Source organism: Lissotriton vulgaris, chromosome 7, assembly GCF_964263255.1.
Source record: "Lissotriton vulgaris chromosome 7, aLisVul1.2, whole genome shotgun sequence".
NCBI classification, from domain to species: domain Eukaryota; kingdom Metazoa; phylum Chordata; class Amphibia; order Caudata; family Salamandridae; genus Lissotriton; species Lissotriton vulgaris.
Genome location: NC_141695.1, coordinates 1,317,603,775 through 1,317,625,529, shown reverse-complemented (window position 1 = coordinate 1,317,625,529; position 21,755 = coordinate 1,317,603,775). Strand labels below are relative to the sequence as shown.

Here is a 21,755-nt window from a genome sequence, read left to right as displayed (position 1 = left end):
CACTGGCACTCCCTCTGCCAACTGACCTCAAAAGGAAATGCCCCCAAGGTCGCAGCTGTCTGCACTCTCGCAGGCAGCTGCATAAACGTTAAAAAACTTATCTATTCACTGTCTAGTTCTGGTGTCTATAGTGGCAGTATTTCCTTCTGGATCAGCGCGGGGATGCCCAAGGGTAACCAGGCGCTATATAAAACTCGTTATTAATAATAATAATAATAATAATAATAATAATAAATGCGCAATTATTTTCGGGCTCCCCTGGTGCCTCTTGGGCCCCCACTTGGGCTTTAGAAGCAATATGCCCCCAAAATAAATTAGCGCGGGCACCACTGTGCCACCAAAGCCCCTCTGGGACTTCTAATACAATGTGCCCCAAAGTGCAGTATGCAAGTCCCATTCTGAGACTTCCAAATATTAGCTTGCCCCCATGGTGCACTTCACTGTGCAGCGAACGGACTGCGGGGAGAATAACTGATATCCCGAAGGGGCTGGGGAGCCTCTCCTTCCCGGGGCTTTCCTTTGAAGAAAAATGCCCCCAACAATGCCAGATCAGAGCCCCACTCACTGGGACTCCTGCGCTCTCTCCGGTCATCACTGGCCTCCTCCGGGCACCGACAACGTGCTCCGACGTGGCCCGCTCTCGGGGACCTCTCTTTACAGGTCACTGGGCTCTTCTGGGCACACCATGGCTTTTGTGCATGCGGAGGGGCAGGCACGACAATGTGCCTCAGGTCCCCTCCACTACAAGACTCCTCCTTGATGCTCCCCGGGTGGGTCTCCACGGGCATATGCAGGGGCGCGGGATAGGCTCCCGTATGCTTCCTGCTTATGTGTTCGGGCCACAGGCAGGCGGGGTATGCTCCCGCCTGGATTTCTCCTTCTGGGCAGTTCTTCATTGCGAGTAATGTGCGGGGCTCCCACCAGCTAACGGGAGCCCCCACCCAGGACTCAGCGATTTTCTGGTTCCGGGGCAGGCCCCGCCCACAGTCAGGCGGTGCCCACCTGACTTCTGGGTCGCGCTGGAAGCGTCCCAGCAACTCTCCTTGTCTCAAGGCGGCGATTCCTCCCGGCGGTAATGCGGGGTGGGCACCCGTCAAGGAAACACCTAATCAAGACAGCATAAAAGCGGGGTGGGCACCCACAGACCAAAGAATTTGTCAATGCAGCATAAAAGCGGGGTGGGCACCTGCAAATTATCACATATGCGGGGTGGGCACCCGTCCTCAAGGTGCCGATGCAGGGTGGGCTCCAGCTCGGTTTTGCAGCATAAATTAGCGGGCTGTGCTCCTGCTTGAGGAGGCACAAATGCAAGGGAATCCCCCTTTAAAATGCTCGCAGCTCCGTGCTGCAACTAAAAGACAGAAGCGCTGCTCCTCAAAGTCAAAGGCTGCACAAAAGCGCTCCCAGGTGCTAGGTGTCCACAAAGTCCACAGACAGGCAGAACCAGTAGATCTTTGGTGCTGGGGAGACCTCAGCAAAGCACAGCCAGGCAGGCCAGCACGCAGGGACCCCCAGGAAACAGCAGCTGGTAGAGTGTCCCCTTAAGAACACCAGCACAACAGAACACTGGGGTCACAGCCCCTACATTTCTACACCCCTTTCCCTTTGTCACATAGCACAGGGTTTAGGGAAAACCAGATGCAACTGGTTTGGGGAGCTGTGGAGCACTTTGTTGTGCTCAGCTCCTCTCCCTTTTGTCAGGTGGGGGCTAGGTGTTCATGTGCACCACAGGGGGCGGAGCCAACATTGTGGAGGGAAGGCACAGCCCTATTCAGGTCCAAGGTGCAACTCCTCCCTCCCATCTACATGCAGATCTCCCTATTCACCACTGGGCAGACTCATCCTGGCTCCTGGAGCCAAGCACACCATCCAGCCCCTGTCAATCACAAGCCAGACATGCACTCCACATCAGGCATGCAGACACACAGTACACAGAAATGCCAACTTCTAAAAGTGGCACTTCTCCACCAGTCACAATAAATCTGTGCACACCATTGCACAGCATTTATTTTCACAAGTTTGCACATACTAAACACGCGCCTGCACTCCTCTCACACCAGGAATTATCATGGACACACTTATCCCCCATGCATTCCTATGGGAGGGCAGGCCAACCTCACCACACACACTCAGAGTGCGCACGCACTTTACACAAGGACACAGTGCTAAAGTGCACAGAAGCCAAAAACTACTAATATCAGGTCACATTAAAAGGCAAAAAGTTTAGGGGTGAACCTGCCAGAAGGGCCAAGTCGAACAGCAAACACCTGTGACAAAATTACTGACACACTGCGGGTAATTCACACCATAAAGGGCACCAATGTTAAATTAGTAGCAACTGGAATATTAGAGATAATTTATGGAATATAAAGCACCTGTTGGAACATATTGGCTTACTTAAGGCAATACTTGGCATATGGACATCAGTAGCAGAAATCTGGTACTTGCACAAGGAAGGCAATTCTTGGCATACAGGTGGACAACCTGACGTATTGAGAATGGCAACCATGACAAAATGCTGGCCTTGACTTGCTGAGGTAATTTTTTACATGAGGGTTATCAATGGTATATGGATGGCATACACTGGAAAAATTCTAGCACTGGCGTGTTTTTTGTCATTTTTTCAATTTAAGTGGGTACCAATGGAATATAGGGGCAGATATGACAAACTGCAGATCCAGGCACAATTAAGGCAATTGTTTATATATGACGACACTCATACCACATTTTGAAAAAAAATGTTGTCCATTTCTGAGAAACAGCAAGTTTCATTGGTTTGGCTCACCATGAAAGGATCTGAATATTTAATGAGGGCCCTTTCATCAATTACTGCATTTCAGAAAATTTATGTGAAAATTGTGCTTAAAAATGCACAATTTCACCCATTATTTTCAAAATTTCCTGGGGGGGGGGAACTCTGAGAAGAGATCTCTATCATTTAGGGCACATATTATGTCCCAGAACATTTGTTTGTGTTATTCTGTTTTGCTAATCATGCATTTATTGTGGTACTTCAGTGATGGCATGTGATGTGATCTTGCAGTCATATGACATGCCTTCGTGGAAAGAAAACAGGGTAAAGAGTCATGTGATGTCACTTCCTGTGATGACGGCTGCAATGCCAGAAACCGTCTAGGAAGTTTGTTTCCGGTCCAGGGAAGGCATGGCTTAGCAGTTCGGGCTGGACTGTTCCCATGAGGCACATGGTCAGACTGATTTGCATATGGCCATGTCTGAACTGGGGTGGCAGAGTGGGCTAAAGAATGGTGATGGATTAAACCCAGAACTGTTGACTAGGTGTGAGTGTTTGATTGGTTCAGATGCTCCGTCCATCACCACCCCCTTTTGTACCACTTCCACTACACCAGCATTTAGTGAATTAACACCCATGGGTCAAAGTTTTACATTACAAGAGGGCGGTGAGTGTGTAGGGAGGGGTAGGGGTACGTATAGGGAGGAGGAACTTTATGGGGCAAGCCGCCAGAGGTGCATAGGTAGGCAAATACAATGAGGGAATAATGCAATGGGGGAACAGAAGGGGGGGCGCACTTAAAATGGGGAGGGGCCATGTGACCACGAGGTGTTGCTGATGAGATTAGCTTTCTGCTATTACCTTGAACGAAGATGGCAACTGGCCTGCTAGATTAGGACGGCCTTCCAGGTGCTTTTTAAAGGATAATAATACTAGATGGAAAAGATGACGTTAATGGTGAATTAAATATTCAATACAAAAAAGCTTAGAAAATAGAGTTATTGGGCTCACACAGGCCTGTTGGAAGGCTTGAATAAGATAAAATGTGCATTAAAATATCTATGAAGTTTTTGGAAAATTCAAAATCTATCCTTTATGCACGTTACTGTTTTGTAATCACAATCCTATCTTTCATTGTGGTGATATCTGAAAACGTTCCCAAATCCTATGGCTACCTCTTTTCTCTACAAAGTGACATCATAATTGATGCTGCTAGCTTTATTTCCGTCACTGCCCATTTGCCTACTGTAACACCACAATTTGAGTGCCTTACTGGAGATGCTTCAAGGTCCTTTGTGTCGATTGTTGCCTAAAAGACTTGTCTTGAAGTGGAAGGAAAATGATATCACTGATCAATGAAAAACAGACAGTGAAGATAATATAAATCTGAGGGCCAAACAAATGTTTTTTTTTTTATTTGAAAGACACTTTCATAAAATCACAGGCTGCCACAGGAGACATTCATCAAAAAATATCTGGAATAACTCGCACCGCATCAGCTATGCCTTCAGGTGCAAAATTACCCTTAATGCAAAGTAAGCAACATTGTAGGACCCCATTAAGGTGCCAAAACCCTTTTTTGTGGAATGTCACATTAAGGTGCAGCATTCCCTTTGGTGCAGAAATTGCAGGAATGTGTAAACACTTGTGAGAACACAAATCCCTTTTAGGAGCAAAAACACATTTAGGCACACAATTAGTGTTGGTGCAGAATCGACAGGAATGCAGTGATACTTTCAGGAGTGCAAATACTCCTCCTTTGTGGTGTATGTATAGTTCATTTCAGCGACCATGCACTACATTTAGAAGCACTCTTTATGTAGGTGGACCAACACACCTAATGACCAACAGCTAACCATGTGAATGAAATATTTATCTTGCCTGAACCAACATGTGATTGACACTTACTTCAAAGAATGGCTGAAGGAGCTTTGCTTAAATCGATTAATAGCTGAAAAGGGTCTGAATCAAAGCCTTTCTTTGAGCACACTGCAAACATGTTTGATGTTGATGACATAAGCTCTGACATACAAATAAAGCCTTGATTGACCACACCTAAAACAGTAACACTACACCCTATATCATTTCGACTTGGTGGCACATTCAGAATTATTCGCCAGTATCCATTAATGCTCCGAATAATTATGTAAGTAATGACTCTTTGAATATACACACACACATTAATTACATTTAAAGATACTGTATGGCATACAAGCAAACACACTGCTCATTAACTGCAGAGAAATGTTAAGTATCAAGAGATTGTCTAAGGTCACAATGTGTTGGTTGCTATCTAATTAACCAGAGGACTCCTGAGTGCTGAACAAAGAATATGGATAGCCATGTTAAGGATGGGTCAACACAGGATTGGTTCAGGCCTGCAGTATGCAAGAGACAGGGAAGGCTTGGAATGTTCAGTATAGCTCTGGTAAATAGAGATCTTCTGAGATGTGGGGAACGTGGACTAACTGGGAACAGAAGTGTGACTCTGGAGCCTCCAGGAGGTGGGGGTAGCTATTCGGGAGGGGGTGTGGAGGATGGTGTTCTGGAGGGTCATAGAGGAAGGTGTTCTTCAGAGGGGTTCAGGGAAATATTATTATGGGAGGTGGGGGTCGAGTGGCTCATGAGAGTGAGGAGACTGGTAGCTCTGGAAGAGGTGAAGAGGAGGGTGATTCTGAAGGGTTTATTGAGAAAATGTGGGAAATACAGATTGTGGGAGTTTGGGGAATGGAGTTTGTCAAAAGAATGCACTTTCCAAGAAGCAGGGATGACTTCTGTTTCATAGGAAGGAGGGGCATCAAGTGCTTTGTCGTGCTTGGTACTGGAATACTAGGGAGAATGTAGCTTCTCTGAAAGCACATCGAGCGGTACCTTATCACACTCTGGGGTGCGGCAGACCCAGAGGCGTCCAAGCAGGGGATAATTTTACCATAAAGCTTTCCACTTCCTCTCCTTTCACCCCAGAAGCAAGAAAAATAAGTAATTGCCATGGATTTACCTGCCAGGATCAGCAGCACAGTCACAGAGAGGAGCTTCATCGCAGTGACGAGATCACCTATGAACTCCAGGAAGTACAGTCACCTGTTATACTGCAGCTTGTGCCGTTTTCCCGCTCATCTACCTGCACTGTTTAAATGCGACCCCTCTTGAATTCATTCTGCATTTGACACTTCTCACACACTGGTTCATCATGTTCGGCTGGATTCCTAGAGTGCTCGTCGTTTACTGGAAACAGGACTTTGGAATGCAGGCTGGTAGTCTGTAAAGCTCCAGAGAGACACACCTTGCCTTTTGCTCACAGGTTTGAAATTCGTCAAACTTAAATGAGAGAGAAAAGAGAAGTCTCAGAATGAAATGTAAGAAGTCTAGAGGGTAACACTACAAGCCCACAAACTCGTTAAGTAGGGCTGGATCTGGCCCTCTTTGCGTTGTGAATGGATTATCTCGGCCCCCTTGCAGCAAGACTATCTATGCCCGTTCTGTTGCAGAGACAGAGGGATAGTTGTTGGGGTGAACCTTCACACAGCAGTGGCCATCTTGATTACAGCCAAGCCACACTAGCTGCCGTGGTTTCGTAAGTGAAAGAGGCATTTATTGGAGTGCCTGAGCATAGGAATGGGTTCGAGAGTTTAAGTAGCCACTTGTTGCTTAAAAGCAGTCTGTTCCTGAAAGTGTTGTAAGAATTTAAGGACAGCCAAAATATAATGTGGGAGTAGGGGTGCTGTTAAGCAGAGTGAGAATTGGCAGGGACATAAATATCAATGCAGCAGCCAGTGCAGTACCGCCAGGGTCCTTAAGGGCGCATACATGCCAAAGTTTTAGAAGAGGAAAGTGGAAGATAAAAAAAAAAAATCTGGAGAATGTATTTCTCTTATTGACTTCTATTGAAACAGAGGCAATTTCAGGAGGGAGACAGACAATTTTGGCTTCATACATTGAGAGTCTCCTACTTGAAGCAGGTCTATTGGCGTGTATCGGTGATGGCTTGTTTCCCATATCCATGTGTGATCAGTTAGGCCATTCCTGTCTTTTCCTAGACTTCTGGGACTATTTGGGGTATATTCACAAGAACGTGTGATAACTACAGCAAGAGTAGCGCAACGCAACTTTCAACATCGCAGCCCATCACGTGAAAATAACCCCATGAAAACGTGGAATTCACAACACGGCGGTAGCATGCGATAGTCTGTCGCCCCCACTGACAATGTCCACGACACAACCACTGTGACGAGATAAAAACACATTCCTCAATGCGACAAATCCTGCGATGGTCACAAGCACGATAAGAAAACAGTGACAACCAGCGCAAGTGCAACAATACTCACGCGCAATGCGTGAAAATAGTACAAGACCAGCCCACGGAAAATGCCACTTAACAAAAATCATCACGTAGTACGACAAATGCACCCTGGCCAACTGCATTGGACAACATGTACACCACAACATCCAAGCACCATGGAAGAACAGAACCAACAGGCACACCGCATGAAAGAGACCAGTGGCAGACCAAGCAGTGCCGTAGGAGCGACATACCCACCATGCAGCATACGCACACAATCAGGAGTGCACCCCGGCAGTGACATCCCAGGTCAAACAGCACCCCCACCACATTTGAGCACATGACCCAAATGGTTCAGCAAATGTGCCCAACCTGCCAAATCACATCTGGAACACAGGGAAATGTAACATCAAAATGTACGAGTACAAGCTGAGACCTGCAAAGAAATGTTTTAATCACACATGCAGTGCGTTTGTACATTTTCTACTGTTCTTGATTGCCATGGACGGTCACAATGTGACGTGCTCATAAGAAGTAAGTGTCAATGATGGTATTCCTATGGGCCATTCCTGCCGCTGCTGCAGTGGGATGTGGGCCACCTGCCCCTTCACCACCATCATCGGCCGGTACATCTGGAACTGGGATCCATGTGGCCCTGGTGCAAACACAGATGTTATGCAACACGGAACATGCAACGATCAGCTTGCACACAACGTCCGGGCTGTACAGGAGCTTCTCACCTGTGCCATCCAGGCACCTGAAATGTGACTTCAACACGCCAAATGTGCGTTCAACGATGCCCCTGGTACGTATGTGGACCGCATTGTACTGCCTCTGGGCGGGTGTGTTCGGATCTCTGAGGGGTGTCATCATCGAAGGGCAGATTGCATATCCTTGATCACCTGTGGCAGTGCACGGAGAAAAGAGTCAACACTTGGTTCGGCAGTATGTGATGGCATGTCCACCAATCCAGTGACTCCTGTGCTGGCTGTGTGTGGGGTGAGTGTTTGCCAGCCTGCAGGGAGGTGCTGATGCTGGCAACTACACCACCAGTCTGTATATGGTACAGGGGTAGGCCAGGATGACCATGGAGTGTTGTGTTCGTGTCTGGTAGGTGTACGTGTAGTTTGACATGTTGAATATGGTTTGGTCACTTGTGCATCCCCACAGTTGTGCATTGTGCTGCGGAGGCATTGAGATGTGTGGTGTGTTGACCTGGTACTTACCAAAAAGCAGTTCCCTTCCATATGTGCCACCCTGAAATCGCTGGTTGATGATGGACTGTCGGAAGATGAAGGAATCATGCACACTGCCCGGGTAGTTGGCGACGACATTGGTGAAGAGTCCCCGATGGTCCACTATTGCCTACACATTGATGGAATGTGTGTGCTTTCTGTTACAGTAGTGTTGTGCAGTATCCGCCGGGGGCACCAGTGGGACATGTGTGCAGTCGATTGCATCAAACACGGCCGGGAATCCGGCTATGGCGTAGAAGCCGTGGTTGGTCTCCAACTGTTCCTGCACAGTGTTGGAGAAGTGAAGGTACTGTGGTGTGAAGCTGAGGACAGGTGTGATGAACTTTGATAGGGCTGGCTGTGAGACCTCTCCGACTCTAGCAGTTGTTGGTTGGAAGGTACCAGAGGCCAACAGGTGCAGCACAGCCAGCAGCTTTCTCTGCAGAGGGATGTTGGTTCTCCACTGTGTTGGGACCGTCAGCCTGTGGGCGATGTGGGTCAGGATGCAGTGAATGGTTGTTTTTTGGAGCCTGTAGTGGGCAATGACTTCCTCGGGCGTTAGGTCTGTGAGAGTGGTGCGTTTTCGGTAGGTCCACTGTCTTACTCTGCGCTGCCTCAGTCGTGGTCCGGGGGGTTGGGTCCGGGTCCAGGTTGGAGGTCCTGGGGGTGGTGGCTGTGGGTGTTGTGGCCCTGTTGGGGATCTGAGCTGCATGGTGAGTAGCTCCATGGCATTGTTCGTTCTTTGGGTGTGGCTGTGTGCGGGGCTCCGCTGCCTACTGCAGGTAGTCGTCCAGCTTACACCTGCTTGAGGCAGGTGTTAAATACCTCCTGCTAACGCGCCTTAAAGCATGTTTTGTGTTCTTATCGCCGATCTGTCTGGTTGTTGTGAATGTTGAGGTGTGGTGTTGTCGCGGCTTTTGTCACAGGAACACCTATTCTACATCTGATTAGCGATAGTTGCAGGGGTCCTCTGTGGCGATGGTTTTTGTGGCTTTATCGTGTGAAAAGTGGTGCTGTGGGCTGTTAGCGCCTGCTTGTGAATGGTGGGGTAAATTTATCACGACTTTGGCTGCGATAAAGTGCCGTTAATTCCCCGATAGCTCCTTGTGAATATGCCCCTTAGTCTTATTTGACCCAGTGTAAAAACAGGACTACAAGTCCCAGAGTTCTGAGTAAAAAATGGGAGTGGGCTAACAAGTCTCACATGGACCTAGGAAACTTGGCAGCTATGCCAGCCTGCCCTGCACTAGTTACATGTTACTTATCAGGCCATAGACACCGATTTCTTTTTAGAAAGTCCCTGCCTGGCAGGTTTGTGTTTATTCTTGGTATATTAAGATAAAGAGAGACCCCTTTGAAGTGCCAGGGGACTGGAGTACGATTAACAAGTTAGAAATGAACTGTCCCTTGGATTATGGTAAGGACAAATATTACAATGATATGACAAACCTTTAAATCACACAATGACACTCCACACTCCACGTACATTCAACTTCCACAATACCTTTAAAACATATCTATTATGCTACTCCAGATTTATTGCAAGTGCTACTTTTGTTTAAAATACTTGTATACAATTTATTATAAAAAGTTATCTCATAACTTAAAAGTCACAAAGTTCATGTGACACAATCGTTTTTTTTAAACACAGTTTACATAGATTACGATAAAATTACAACATAACGCAATGCAAAAATTATAAAAAGAGAGAGAAAAATTTGACAATACACTGTCATTCGTACAACATATCCTCTGGGACAATTTAATGACTGGGGCTGGATACACTAAATCTTGCAGCATCTACAGAGCCTAGTATTCCCATGGATTATGCCAAAACATGCGTTGACGCGTTTCAATGGTTTTTGTTAATATTCCATCTTTTTCAAGACCACAGTTTATTCAAGTCTCTCTGTACACCTCGTTATATAGCCCCTGTAAACATCCTGTATAAAACAAATATATACAAAAATATTTTATTTAGAAAAACACCCTCATAATCAAGGACACCTATATTCTATCTTATATTACATCTACAATTGTTTTATTAAAGACATTTATGCCCGCACATTTTATATATCAGGTATTACAGCATATTCATATGGCTGAGATACCCGCCACCCCCTCTCAACACAATCCCCAAAAGAAGGGAAACCGGAAACAGTTCTTCAAAGTTTTTGGATGTGGGAGGGAGTGACCCTCCCGCGGCCGTATTTATTAAAACAAAAATTAAACATTAAACGTTTCATATTATGTACAATTTCATTATCACATTTGCGATGTTTGGCTAATCTTAACATATTCTCTAATACAGAGGTTCTCCTAGCCGAACTAGCATCCTACAGAAACATTCTCTATAAACACTGAAATTGTACATCCTAACGTTTAAGGGCCAACGGCAAGGTCATAACCGGTGTCAAGATCCCTAACCAGACTTACCCCTCCCACTTGGGAAGGGCGACAGCACAGAGGCTTACCTCAAGTGCAACTACTAACAATTTCCCTTGACTTGTCGGGGGCACTAAAGACTCGACGCCATTTAAAGGTCGTTCGAATACTTGTGTGTGGTATCTAGAAGGTATCGTGGACCTCCCCCCACCCCACACAACTTACCGCATCTGCCGTCGCAGATGACCCTGGCCCCGGGAAATTCCTCAGGAGGGGGCTGTAACCCCTCCTACACAGGAAGGGGCCATGACCGCCTTTCCTTAACTTCCGGCGACCCGCCCTTAGACGGGACCGCCTCCCCATTGAGGGGCCAATGGCCACCTCCCCCGAGCGCTCCCATCCGTGTTGGGTGACGCCCACTCATAGGGATCTACCAATTAGTGCTCACCGATCATGACCTTACCGCCTACCAAAAAATAAATACGACAGTTTGAACTTAGAAAACATTGGTCGCTACGACCGAAAGAGCATGCTCAAAAAGTAACACTACATCAAGTCCTTTTAATCGTAACAACCTAAATGATATTCACCATACTTTATTATAAAAAACACAAAACTGATACTTCCACAACCTGTAAACGAAAAAGGAAGAGCATACTTAGAAAATCCACTTTATTGCACAACAACTTGCTGTCCTCAGGGGCTGGTGGGTGGGTCAAAATTGGCTCTTTGTTCTGTCCCGAGCTCACGTGTAGCGAGGAGGTGCAGCTTCGGAGCACAAGAACAAGAGGACGTCTTCCGGTCTTGCGTCTCCTTTTATCCGTCTTCAGGGCGGGCGTAAACCCGCCCCTGCCCGTCCCGCGGGCGTGGCTGGCTGCGTCAGTGTCTAGGCCAGCCCACTCTAGGGCGGGAACAGGCGCGCCCCGGCTACGCCGCTTCGGGCATACCAGCCGAGACGCGCCTCCCGCCCAAAATGGCTTCCCGGGGGGATCGAGGCACTCCGCCATACGTGCGGGGGGACCGAGTGGTCGCCCCTTTCCATATGGCTGAGATACCCGCCACCCCCTCTCAACACAATCCCCAAAAGAAGGGAAACCGGAAACAGTTCTTCAAAGTTTTTGGATGTGGGAGGGAGTGACCCTCCCGCGGCCGTATTTATTAAAACAAAAATTAAACATTAAACGTTTCATATTATGTACAATTTCATTATCACATTTGCGATGTTTGGCTAATCTTAACATATTCTCTAATACAGAGGTTCTCCTAGCCGAACTAGCATCCTACAGAAACATTCTCTATAAACACTGAAATTGTACATCCTAACGTTTAAGGGCCAACGGCAAGGTCATAACCGGTGTCAAGATCCCTAACCAGACTTACCCCTCCCACTTGGGAAGGGCGACAGCACAGAGGCTTACCTCAAGTGCAACTACTAACAATTTCCCTTGACTTGTCGGGGGCACTAAAGACTCGACGCCATTTAAAGGTCGTTCGAATACTTGTGTGTGGTATCTAGAAGGTATCGTGGACCTCCCCCCACCCCACACAACTTACCGCATCTGCCGTCGCAGATGACCCTGGCCCCGGGAAATTCCTCAGGAGGGGGCTGTAACCCCTCCTACACAGGAAGGGGCCATGACCGCCTTTCCTTAACTTCCGGCGACCCGCCCTTAGACGGGACCGCCTCCCCATTGAGGGGCCAATGGCCACCTCCCCCGAGCGCTCCCATCCGTGTTGGGTGACGCCCACTCATAGGGATCTACCAATTAGTGCTCACCGATCATGACCTTACCGCCACAGGTCCGGATAGTTGACCGGCTATCCGGACCCCCCACCAAACTCCTACCTAAAGGTCATGTTTTAACGATTTTAACCAAGCTAGGAAGTCACCTATGAGTAACTCGTTGCCCACTCTCGACAAATGCACACCATCCCCCAAATACATACTGTCATCATTAATACAACTATGCGAGATCGAATGCAATGTCTTGGAACGGAACAACCGACTCACTTTGTTATTCAATTTTTTAACGGAATGATTCAAAGCAGGGATCGAGATAGCCCCCCGCCACACTTTTCGTGGGATCATATGAGACCACGCAATTGTACACCCCGGAACTCTCCTTGCTAACCCACTTACCGTGGAAAGCATAGCCTCCAGGAGAAGTCGTCTACCGGTGGTGACCAGATCATTGCCCCCCAAATGTATTATGACTATGGACGGCGGTGACCTCATCCGCTCTAACAAACCCTCAAAAAATGCTTGAAACTGGTCAATACAGAGACCGCCCCTTCCGTAGAAGGACACTCTGTACCCGTATTCCCCAGGTACGTGAATCATATCACCTGCTTTGAATACGTCTGCGGCCCGTCTCACGTATGAGTGGCCTACAACCCACACCTCCTTTCTCTCAGCCGGTGATGCGTGACCGCTGGCCTGGTGTTGGGTCAACTGCACAGTCCGCCCTGCCGCGTAGGCTTGCGCAACTGAAAACAAACAAAAGACAAGAAGCGTGAGTACATGATTACAGCTTCACAACATGTGCAATCGCACATACCTCTTATAACAATTGGAGGACCAACGCCCCACACGTTTCACTTGTTCTACATTAAGACCCCTGGCTGTAGCTTCTGTGGCAGCCCCTATACGAAAGGAATGGGTCCCAAATTCACCCGGGTCCAAGCCCGCTGCGGCAATGGCCATTGCAAGCACCCGCTGAAACTGAAACCTCGTCAGCGGGGTGGCGTCTACATGCCTCAACAATGTCCCCCCCCATGATGCCACCCTTCGTGCTAGGTAATCTTCTAAGCACTGAACCGGACACATGGATGACTCGGGGATCCTGCGAATGATCGTACAGTCCCCCCTCCCATCTTGGTCAGTCTTGGACCTGAGAAAGGAGACAATCATCGCATCACCCCTGATCTGAACCTGCTCCCTGCACAAGCCCCCCGTCACATCCCGTTTGTTCCTTGCAACTAGCTCACTAACTCTCATAGCCCCGTGAAATGCCAGCATAAATGCAGTCCGGAACAAACAGGTCTCGAACGGGGACGAGCATGTGCTAGGGAGTGTGGCCAGCAACTGGGACAACCTGTCTAGACCTATCGGCCGTCTCACGTCTACTCTGCGACCCTCTAGACGTTGCCACCCACGCAGCGCTTTCTGTACCGTAAAAGACGCTGTTGGGTCCAGGATGCCATGGGCCCTGGCAACAAAGGAAATGGCGGCACGATGCCTTTGGGCCGTAGCCACCGATTTCCCAGCCCTACGTAAAAACATCAGGAAAAGTACCACCAACTCCTCCTGCCCCCAAAGTCCCCCTCTCTCTGCCCCCAAAAAGGCTAAATAGGCCTGGAACGCCCCTTCATATGCCTTCCTTGTCCTGGGTGCTAGACTCTCTCCCACGAGGTGACGAAGTTCGGGGCACCGAGAGACCAGAGAGCTTCGGGGAAGGGTGCCGGCTCCGGGTCCGCTGAAGGAAGGAAACCCGAGAAAGCCTGCATGTGAAAACGAGACAGTGCATCAGCGGCCTGATTCATCACCCCAGGGACATGTTTTGCTCTGAATACCACGTTCAGTTGTATACACAGTAAGACAATTTCTTTGAGCAGCCTCAAAATCAATTTACAACGGGCTGCCTGACTATTGATGCATTCTACCACGGTCATATTGTCGGACCAGAACACAACAGAATGATCTCTGAACCCTTCTGGCCAGGTTCTCAGGGCCACCAGAATGGGAAATAATTCGAGGAAAGCGATGTTACTTGTCAGCCCCTTCTCGTGCCACCATAGGGGCCACTTCTGTGCCGACCATTTTGTGCCGAAGATGGCGCCAAAACCTACGCTTCCTGCTGAATCTGTCCATAGCCCAAGCTCCTCGGAGGACATGACTGGCTTGTTCCAGACAACTCGGCCATTGAAGTCCGCCAAGAATGCTAACCAAATCCGCATGTCCTGGCGGACCTCAGTCGATAACCTTGTGCGATGATGACCCTCCTTCAGGCCAACCATCGCTTGGGCAATTGAGCGGGAAAAGGGGCGAGCCATTGGTATCACTCTCAAGGCAAAGTTCAACTTTCCCACTAACTGTTGCAACTGATGCAGTGTAACCTTGGATGCAGTTAAACATACTTGGAGGGCTGCCCTGAATTTCGACACCTTGCTAGCTGGTAAACGGAAGCACCCCTCCCTTGAGTCCAACTCGATCCCCAGAAACTCGAGGCAAGTCGTGGGACCCATAGTTTTTCCCGGTGCCAACGGCACTCCGAGATGACCCATTAACACACAGAACTTGTCTAAAGCCTGGGCACATTCGGGACTACCGGCGGGGCCAAGGAACAGAAAGTCGTCAAGGTAATGCATTATATTTCGGAAACCCGCTGTCTCAGTGAACACCCACTGCAGGAAAGTACTGAATTGCTCAAAGTAAGCACATGAAATAGAGCAACCCATTGGCATACACCTATCCATGTAAAATGACCCCTGGAACCCGAAACCCAAAAGACGCTGATCGTCTGGGTGTACCGGGAGCAACCGGAACGCTGACTCGATATCAGATTTCGCCATCAACGTCCCGTGCCCCAGGCGATTCAAGATGGCTACTGCCTCATCAAAAGATGCGTAACGCACCGAACAAACTTCTGGATCAATTGCGTCGTTCACCGAAAGACCTCGTGGAGCAGACAGATTATGGATCAAACGGAACTCACCCGGGTCCTTCTTGGGGACCACCCCTAACGGAGAACAAACGAAACCTGGTACCGGGGGTTCACTAAACGGGCCGGCGACCCGTCCCCGGCTAACCTCTTTCTGAATTTTCTCTTGCACTACCGATGTATGTTGTAACACGGACAGTTGATTTTTGCACATCCCTACACCCTGAAAGTCCCCTACCGGGATGCGGAAACCATGTGTGAAACCGTTCCGTAGCACCCCGGCAGAAGTACGATCCGGGTATTCACTGAGCCAGGGAATCATTGCCAAGGTATCAATCGGGGTTGGTAAAGGCGCCCCTCGGCCTAGCTTAGACCTGTTTGGCGCCCCCCTTACCCCCATTCTCACCCGCTCTGGCTCTGCACGCTGACTCAGGATGGGACGACCCACAGGTACTACACTCGTGTTTGAACTTACACGATCCCGGAGGCCTGGTACATTTCCCCTTGTTGAAATTAAAACAGAAACCCTTTTTCCCTGTATTGCCTGCGGGCCTTGACTGGTCGTCGGTGCTCGTACTTGGCCGAAAGGGCGTCCCCACATTTTGGCGGGAGTAATCAACAACATTGCTCCCGACCAATGGCATTCTTAACATCCCTGATTCTTTCATTTTGTCCCAAGTTAACGAATCGTAACAATCCCAAGACAAACTCTTGTTATGTTCCTTTTCCTTTCTGAACAGATTGTCATAACAAAACCAATGGTTACCCTGATACGTTGTCGAGTAACCCATAATTCGTGATTGGTAAACGGGAAACTCAGGGAGTAACTCGGGCCTACGTTCCCCCAAAATCGATGTGAAAATACCCCATGCATTGCCCCAGTTGCCAATGTTCTCATGAACCTTAAAGGCGGCCATTTTTGCGCGCCAAACACTCGGATGCATCAAGTCCTTCTGACTTTTCACATGCTCCACATCATAATGATCAACAAGCAGGGAAAAAATATTCACGTACTCTCCCGCCCAGATCTTTTCTTTTATAGCTAACGGCACATGTTGTCCCAATCTCTCTCTACGAGAGGGTGCTGACTCGTCCCTTGCAATCGGCAATGGCCGCTTACCTGCACCGGACGCAGCTTCTGCCGCTTGCGGCTTGTCTATCCCCGCCACTCTAGCTGCCTCTTTCTTCTCACGAAGCCCTTTTATCAGCGCCTGTGCCTCGGCAGCCGTGGCGCCATCACCACTATCCCCCAACCACGCTGCTAGCTGTGCTGCCAGCTCGGGGGGCATGTCTTCCTTGGATGTCGGGGTGACGACCCCCGGGATTGGATTCCCCTCTATCGGTACTGGGGTCGGCGCCTCGAGAGGGGCAGAGGGAACCGGGACGTCCCCACCGGCTGGAACCTTTCTCGGCCTCTTAGGTCTCCCTCCAGCCGGCGAAGGGCCCGAACCCTCCTCCCCATCTCGCTCCGCCAACCGTTTCTTTATGTCGGACATATCTTTAAAGAGTGCCCGAACCATCTGGTCAGTCGTCATTCTCTTTTCGCCTTTCCTGGGCATCTTCTTCGACGAAGTATCTGGAAGACAAAGAAAAAGATCAAAACGCTCAAAATTGGCTCTTTGTTCTGTCCCGAGCTCACGTGTAGCGAGGAGGTGCAGCTTCGGAGCACAAGAACAAGAGGACGTCTTCCGGTCTTGCGTCTCCTTTTATCCGTCTTCAGGGCGGGCGTAAACCCGCCCCTGCCCGTCCCGCGGGCGTGGCTGGCTGCGTCAGTGTCTAGGCCAGCCCACTCTAGGGCGGGAACAGGCGCGCCCCGGCTACGCCGCTTCGGGCATACCAGCCGAGACGCGCCTCCCGCCCAAAATGGCTTCCCGGGGGGATCGAGGCACTCCGCCATACGTGCGGGGGGACCGAGTGGTCGCCCCTTTCCATGATAACTTCATGCAAAATATGCGCCATTGCACCATTGGAGCTGTCAGTATGTTTTGTTTGATTCGAGAGCGGTGTTGGGCTATTCGCTGATTTATTTGTTGTGTGGTCCCTCTATGGGTTTTAATCGCAATGGCGATTAAAACCCATAGAGGGACACCACAAATGTGGCACATGTGTGTCATGTGCCAATACAGTGGAAGGTACTGAATTCCAGCACAATGCCATCACATGGACACATAAGGAATTCACAAATTGCAAAAGTCGCAATTTGGTATACGCAATCACTTGCCCTTGTCCTAAATTGTATATAGGTAAGACCACACAACAAATAAATCAGCGAATAGCCCAACACCGCTCTCGAATCAAACAAAACATACTGACAGCTCCAATGGTGCAACATTTTCAACAAAAAGGACACACCGAAAAGGATTTCAGGTGGACAGTTTTATCTGCCATCAAAACTCCGACACGCGGTGGAGACACAGATGCATCACTTATGCAAAAAGAAGCATATCTAATCCTTGAGTTCAATTGCGTGAATGATGGAATGAACGAATTGTCTGAATTGCAGAGAAACATTCACTGACCTCACTGCGCACCACCGACAACCCCTTTTTTACCCCCTGCTAGTTAGAAAACACATTAGCAGGGAAACAAACATGACTGATGGTTAACCCAAATGCAGCCCGGTTTCACTTCTAAACTACAAGTCCCAGAAACCTTTATTTCTATTTAAAACCACGTGATCAAATGGAACACTTCCGTGATTGATTTCAACTCAGTAGAGACACACAGCAACAGCAACAGCAGGAAGCGTAGCGGAAAAAACCCGAAATTGCTCTAAGGTGAGAAGCTGTAAACATTAATAAGTATCGATCCCAGCAAACTTAACAAGCAATGAGCCTAAACATAGGTTGTCCTTTAATTCAGCAGGAGAAAAGTCCCGAGGTTGACGATTTAAATAATGGAGCTGCATCGCCAGTAAACATGACGGCGTCTTAAAAAGTAAGCAGTGTGGCCCACATTTTTTCAGCCTTGCGTTTTCCAAGAATCACAATATATTCATAAGTTAAACCTGCCTCGTTTTTACAGGCGGTGCAAAGCCCCAAGATAGATGATCAAGTGAAACCGAGCTGCATCACAAGCCTTCTTTCAAGTAAGTAGTGAGTTGCTCACTCAGGAAATTTTAAGAAATGCCCTCCGTTCAGAAAAAAGGTCAAACAGCTTCCTTTTAAATTCAGGTTGAAAACCACTCTTCCCTGACATTTGAAGAAACCGAAGCGCTGGAACATAAAGGTATTCCCATGTCCATTATGGCGCTAAGCTCTGTTTTAACTAAATAGGAGTAGGAACTAAAAGAAGCTTTCTTTATTATCCACACCACTAGGTACCCAGGTAGCCCTGAGGAAAAACCCGCAAACTCATGGACCGGGTTTGGAAACGTGTCGGCTTTCCATAAAGGATTCATCCCTTCTATTCGCCAAAGGCGTTAAATATTTGTCCCAGGTTAAAGGGACTTTAGTTTAATAAATATAAAGCCTATGGTGACTCCAGTCCTAAATAGCTAAAAGAAATTCAGCCAACAGGACTGTGTCTAAATTTCACTGGTGTACCCCACCAACTTGTTTTCCTTTACATTGTTTAAAAACAAGCATTATTGTTTACGTTGCATTTGAAATGTTTGAAATGTCGTTTAAATTGTTTTTCACTGAATGATACAATTGTTTTTCACTGAATGACAGTAATATTTTCTGTTAAAGTTTGTGTTTAGACCTCGCATCTGTTTAACCAAAAAAACATTGTGAAATGGTTGAATAAATCATGGAAGCTTGATGATTAGTCAGAAGCTTCTGATTCGCTGTGAAATAAAAAAACAGCATTAAACCCGAGACCAGGCACATTGCATTTTTTCATAACGTATATAGTCCAGCCTGGCCCCGTAGGACAAAACCCCTCATTTGATTCAGTAAGCCTTACAGCATGCTCCTCCACCTCCTCCCATGCAGCCCTCACTAACCCCTCCCCAGCAGCCCTCCTCCTCTGTAGCAACCCCCTTACCTGCCTAGCCTTTCCTCACGACCAACGCATAAACACACAAAACACAATCACAACCACACACACACAACCACACATACACACAACCACACCACACACACCCACAACCACACAAACCCACAACTGAATGCACAAACACACACACAACCTTACACAACTACACACAACCACAACCACACACACACAACTGCACACACACAACCACACACAAAACCATGCCCAAAACCACACCCCCCACCACACACACACAACCACACAGACACACAACCACACACACACAACCACACCCACAACCACACCCACAACCACAACCACACCCACACCCACAACCACACCCACACAACCACACATACAACCACACCCAACCACACAACCATACCCAAACCCACACACAATCGCACACAACCACACCCACAACCATACACAACCACACCAACAACCATACCCATAACCACACAAACACACAACCACACACACAACCACACGCATACAACCACACACACACACAACCACACACACACCCACACACATTCACAACCACACACAAACAACCACACAAAACCACATCCACAAACAACCACACCTATAACCACATAACCACACATACAACCACACACACAACCACACACACAACCACTCACACACAACCACACACCCATTCACACACACAACCACACACAAAACCACAATACAACCACACACAACCACACAACCACAAACACAACCACTACCATACCCACAACCACACCCACAACCACACACACACAACCACACACACACACCCACACAACCATAACCACACACACAACCACAACCACACACACAACCACACCCACAACCACACCCACACACACAAACACAACAACACACACAACCACACACACACACAACCACACACATAACCATACAACAACACCCACACACAACCACACACACACACAACCACACAACCAACCACACACACTCACAAAACCACACACAACCACACACACAGCCACACACAAGCACAACCACAAACTCACACAACCACACACACACATAACCCCACAAACACACAACCAAACAAACACACAACCACACAAAACTACAAACAACCACACACACAACCACAAACACACAACCACCCACAGACATTCAACTACACACACACAACCACACACCACCACACCCACACACAACCACATAACCACACACACATCCACACACACACAACCACACCCACACACACAACCACACCGACACCCACAAAAACACACACAACCACACACACAACCACACACACAACCAGACACAACCACACCCACACAACCACACCCACACAATCACATGCACACACACAAAACCACACCAACACACACACCCACACACAACCACTCACATAACCACACACAACCACACCCAGACAACCACACACAACCACACCCACACAACCACTGACACACAACCACAACCACACACACACACAACCACACACACAACCACACCCACAAACACACACCCACAATTACACACAACCACACACACAACCACACACACAAACAACAATACCCACACACACAACCATACACAAGACCCCAACCACACACACACAACCACAGCCACATATACAACCGCAATCACATACACAACCACAACCACACACACAGCCACACACACACAACCACACACACACAACCACACACACACACAACCACAACCACACACACAACCACACATACACACAACCACATACAACCACAAACACACACACACACACAACTACACACAACTACACCCACACCCACACAAAACCACACCCACTCACAACCACAACCACACACACAACCACACACACACACAACCACACAAACACAACCTCACACACAACCACACACACACAGAACCACACACACACAACCTCACACACAACCACACACACAACCACACACACCACCACACACACGCACACAACCACACACGCACACAACCACACACACAACCACACACACAACCACAACCATACCCACAACCACACCTATATCTACACACAACCTCAACTACAAAATCACACACAACCACACACACAACCACACACACACAACCACCCACAGACATTCAACTACACACACACAACCACACACCACCACACCCACACACAACCACATAACCACACACACAACCACACACAAACAACCACACCCACACACACAACCACACCCACACCCACAAAACACATACAACCACACACACAAACTCACCCCCCCAAAACCACACAACCATAACCACACAAACACAACCACACACACAACCACACACACAACCAGACACAACCACACCCACACAATCACATGCACACACACAAAACCACACCAACACACATACCCACACACAACCACTCACATAACCACACACAACCACACCCACACAACCATGAACACACAATTACAACCACACACACACACAACCACACAACCACA

The 21,755-nt window shown here is 48.3% G+C and overlaps 1 protein-coding gene and 1 pseudogene across 1 annotated transcript in view; both read right to left on the bottom strand.

The window, feature by feature from the left end:
* Positions 1-5,865, bottom strand: part of LOC147703588 (neurotrypsin-like) — a 645,871-nt gene extending 640,006 nt beyond the window's left edge. Inside the window, exon 1 of the mRNA XM_086929519.1 lies at positions 5,751-5,865. Within this exon, the coding sequence (XP_086785645.1) occupies positions 5,751-5,790 (40 nt within the window). The 5' untranslated portion in view covers positions 5,791-5,865. The remainder of the gene's footprint in view (positions 1-5,750) is intronic.
* Positions 5,866-5,974: 109 nt separating this feature from the next.
* The window catches only part of LOC147703587 (thioredoxin-related transmembrane protein 2 pseudogene), a 64,064-nt pseudogene continuing 48,283 nt past the window's right edge, over positions 5,975-21,755 (bottom strand).